Source organism: Trachurus japonicus, chromosome 24 (genome assembly GCF_045865225.1).
Source record: "Trachurus japonicus isolate A0001 chromosome 24, Traja_1.0".
In the NCBI taxonomy this organism is placed as follows: Eukaryota; Metazoa; Chordata; class Actinopteri; order Carangiformes; family Carangidae; genus Trachurus; species Trachurus japonicus.
In genome coordinates, this window is record NC_140930.1 from 13,000,031 (window position 1) to 13,004,504 (window position 4,474).

The 4,474-nt window shown below is 43.1% G+C and overlaps 1 protein-coding gene across 2 annotated transcripts; it reads right to left on the bottom strand.

Moving 5' to 3' along the window:
* Positions 1 to 382: 382 nt before the first annotated feature.
* Positions 383 to 4,115, bottom strand: cnr1 (cannabinoid receptor 1). Of its 2 annotated transcripts, none has more exons than XM_085770696.1 (2): positions 3,650 to 4,115; positions 383 to 2,779 (listed from the first exon to the last, which is right to left on the bottom strand). In XM_085770696.1, exon 2 carries the CDS (start codon positions 2,732 to 2,734, stop codon positions 1,328 to 1,330), a length of 1,407 nt encoding a protein of 468 aa, XP_085626822.1. In that variant the 5' UTR covers positions 2,735 to 2,779; positions 3,650 to 4,115; the 3' UTR covers positions 383 to 1,327. The 2 variants fall into 2 exon arrangements, with proteins under 2 accessions (XP_085626822.1, XP_085626823.1); XM_085770697.1 differs by having other exon boundaries at positions 3,655 to 3,975.
* Positions 4,116 to 4,474: the final 359 nt, after the last annotated feature.

Sequence of the window (4,474 nt, forward strand, 5' to 3'; positions counted from 1 at the left end):
GGTAAGTAAAATTAACAGCAGACATATTTGTTTTCATTTAGAGTTACGCCAAAAGTACTTCACTATTAGGCCTGTGCATGGGTTGTTTTTTGTTTTCTGAAATGATGCCCCGCTGCAACAGTAGCACTAAAACAACTCACTGCAATGATGAAAAGGCATGATGGGGGTTTGGAAATATATCACCAAGTCACAAGGTATCACACGCACGCACACATACACACACACACACATACACATACACAAGGCTGAATTCAGTTAAACCATACATTTGATAAAAGCAGCTATTGTCAGAAACCACCTCAGTTTGTTACAGTAGTGACCAGCACACTGTGTTCAAATTCAGTTTTATTGGCCAGAAGGTTGTTGTTGTTGTTGGGTTGTCTGTCTGTGTAGCTGAATGACTTGATTTCAACATTTTATTTAGCAAGAAAACACTGTACAGTTTTGTTAGGTATACATTTGAACAAAGACACATTACTCCAAGGTCTAACAGCTAGCGAGTAAAGAAATGGACAATAGGGACGATCGTCATTCTGCCACAGAAAATGCCATTTCTGATTTTACATATCTGTGAATTCATTCACTTCAATCTCACGAGAGTTTATTTTATCATGGTGATTTCTTTTCTTTTTTTTCTTTTTTATCTCGAGCATGAATCACCTCTCGTTTCTCTTCACACATTTGCCACTCACTGAGTGTTGTCAGAAGTACAAAAGTGACACGTTAGATGACGATTTTGGAAATGAACAATCAGAGTCATTTGAGCTTTTTTTTTACCCCCCTCCATCGTTTCCTTATAGAAATGTCTATACGCAACATGTACATTAAGCCTGTAGAAAGTCAAGGCGCAAGGATTTATTATATTTATGGTGCAAGACATACTGTATGTTAAAGTCTAAATGACACAGTAAAACATCTCGAATTAAAAACGTCAGTAGCCCCTTGTCCCATAAATGAAGATATATTCTTTTCAAAACCTGAATTCACAGTACAAAAATATAATATGCCTTCACTAATTGGATATCATGAAGTCTATGGTAAACAGCAGACTTGGGATGGTAGTCTGATAATCCTTTCAAATCATGAGTCCTTTGTATGACCTTGCAATACCATTTGGCACTTTGGCACACTATGTACTTACACACAAACATAAAATAATGCAACCACTTAAGCGTCTATGTGAGGATGTAAGTCGATGCTTTCAGGAGAGCATTTAGCTTTTTTTTCTTTTCTTTTCTTCTCTGGAATATCTAACCTCTGCTTTATTGGATCGAATGGCATTGTTTGGGGAGGATGACATTTACACAGTTCCCTTTGTGATGGCCAATTAGACAGCTTCTGCAGAAGTTTCAGTTGACACAGACATTGTTACTTTGGCTATTTTCACAGTGGTCTTCACGCAGCTCTCTGCAGCCCTGTTGGCAGAAATGTGGGCATTTCTGTTCTGGCAGTCTGACTCGAGGCTATTGTCCAACTGCTGGCCGCTGCCCCTGCAGGCATGGCAGGAGCTGAGGAAAGCATGCCGCAGGTCCTTGCTCCTCAGGGCGTAAATGATTGGGTTGACAGTGGAGTTGAGCAGGCAGAGCATGCTGCAGAATGCAAATATAGTCTTGATGTCATCATCCATCCTCCAGAAGAGGTCGTAGACCATGATGGCGAGCAGTGGGCCCCAGCAGATCACCAGCACCACCAGGATAAGCACCAGGGTCTTGGCCAGCCGGATGTCCATGCGTGCTTGCTCAGGACGTGTGGTCTGCACTTTGGTGCCGTCTGCTGAGTAAACAACGAGGCTCTTCTGGGAGGTCCGGCTCAGCATGCGCACTGCATGGTGGTGCGCTTTCCACAGGATGTATATGTAGGCGTAGAAGATGAAAAGAACCAGCGCACTGGTTACTCCGATCCAGAACATCAGGTAGTTCTCATCAATTAGAGGGAATATGTCTGAGCAAACAGAATTGAGACGTTTACAGTTCCAGCCCAGCAGAGGTAGCACTGCGATGACGATGGAGATGGTCCACATCATGCAAAAGGCTATGACAGCCTTGGTCCGTGTCACAATGCGCCTGTATGCCAGAGGCCGGTGTATGGAGATGTAGCGGTCGATAGCCGTGAGGAAAAGGCTTCCCACAGAAGCCGTGAACGACGCTGTGACTCCACCCAGCTTGAAGAGGAAAACATTGGGACTGTCCTTCCTGTGGAAAACATGGAAGTCCAGAAAGCTGTAGACAAAGATGACGCTGCCCAGCAGGTCAGCTATAGCCAGACTGCCGATGAAGTGGTAGGACGGCCTGCAGCGGAGGGTGCGGGACTGCAGGATGACGCAGAGCACCACCAGGTTCTCCAGCACGGTGAAGGTGCCCAGAGTCAGAGACATCACAGCCACAGCCAGCTGCTGGCCGGGGGTCAGGATCATGAAACACTCCATGTCCATAAAGTTCTCCCCACATTGTATCTCAGTGTCATCTCTGAATGTGCTCCTGTTGCCGAACAAGTCTGTGGCATTGGTGGGGAAGAAGGGGATGCCCTTGAGGATGAGCTCCTCGTCTGCAGGTACTTTGTTTGCGAAGGAGTTGCTGCGGAAAGCAGACAAAGGCTTCTGCAGAGAGAAGCTGCCCTTGAAGTCTACATCATTGAGGGGGTCGTCATAGTTGGCATCGTTGGAGCCCAGATACTGTAAACCAGATGTGATAGTCCGGAAGGTGGTGTCCGCCACACCATCCAGCACAGATTTCATGGCTGTGTCTGAGGGTAATACTGCAGTGTAAGACGCCTGGACAACCTACAAATTAATGAAAAACATTTCAGACATCTTTTCAAATCTGATAAACCTCAACAATCAATCCCATGCAAATTCTCATTAGATATTTCCTAATATAGGTATTTGCTGCAATGCAATATTTGAGTCTATGCCTCTATGTAACAATGCCTTTAACAGGCATTGCAAATTTAACAAATTAATAAAAAATGCAATCTTTAAAAAAAAAAAAATTGCACAATGTCTGATTTTTTTTTCTCACACATTACACTGATTTCCTGGAATGGACACAAACCACATCTGCTCCCTAAGAGCCAGTGTACTTATAAATACTGTATCATACACCCTCTTCCTATCAACACATATGAAATTATTTATCATGAGCTTCCTCTGTTCAGAAACAGGAACATAGAAACAAGAAGCATGAGAGTGAAAATGAACACACCTCTGACTGAAAAACAAAAAGATAAAGGATAAAGGGCAAAAAGGCAAAACACTACAGTTCATCTACACCTGTGACTGGAGCACTGTTGCAAAACGAGCCCACAAGATCATTTCAGATTGGGATGGTCCAATTTGCCTACTGCAACAGATAATATATTTTACATAGGCTAAATAACGATGGGAAAAACTGAAAAATTGGCTATTTCAGCCTATATAGATGTAGAATTTGTAAATTCTAGTATTAGTTTACTGAGAAAGTCTAATCACCCACTATTATGCACAAGTGTAGGTTTTTTTTCCTTTCGCAAGAAATTGGTTCAGCAGTCCGCACATCAACAACGGAGAAAACACTGAGACTTTCATAAGCAAGCAACACAAAGCAAATTAAGAAATGATAACAAAAGTGAGAGGTTAAATGAAACATTTTAAAGAGAAAAAGTGCTTTTTTACCTTACATAATTTTCCCAAGTGCGCAGAACCGCCCTTTATCGCCGCGCGTTAATCCAAGTCAGAAGCGCATCATCCAACCAACAGCTCTTACATAAAAGGAGAGTCAACCAGCGTGCGTGTGTTAGAGTGAAGTCACCACTACTGTCATAATCATCAGTTTCTTTTTCTAAATGTAACATAAGGTTGTGTTTCTTGTTGTTATTGTTGTTGTTTTTCTCAAATAGTCTGTAGAAGTCTCTCCTCTCGTTTGGAGTGCGCTCCTCCTGCTCCGTGGATGCGCTACAGGCTCCTGCTGCTGCTGCTGCTGCTGCTGCTTCTGCTGCTCCAGTGTCTCTCCAGCGTTTTTCTCTCTGTCTTCACACTTATGAAGCGTCGCTCCTACGAGCCCCGTCACGTGTTTCCATATTGCTTTATCTGCCCAACCCATGAGGCCGTCAGTGCGGTGCATAGGAACAAGGCAGACGACAGTGGTGGCGGATCGAGGCTTATAAAAAGGATCTGATTTGAATTCCCAAAGCTCCTCTTAGCAGATGATGTGCTCGGACAAAGCAGCGGCACAAAGCACCAAAAACTAGATTAACTACATCTTAGAATAACCGTCTTATCTTCCAAATTCATGAGGTAAAACTGAATTTCTACATTATGCAGGACAAAAAAAAGGTGCGTTTTTTCCCATTGAAGCTTCCAACCTTTTTAATGGCACTGAATTGGGCTTTTCTATCATTTCCACACATTCAGTTCTGGATATCTGCAGAAATGCCTAAAGGCAGAAAGAGGTTGCTCACTCTGGCTAATTGATAGTCAATGCATGTCTGTTTATTGTGT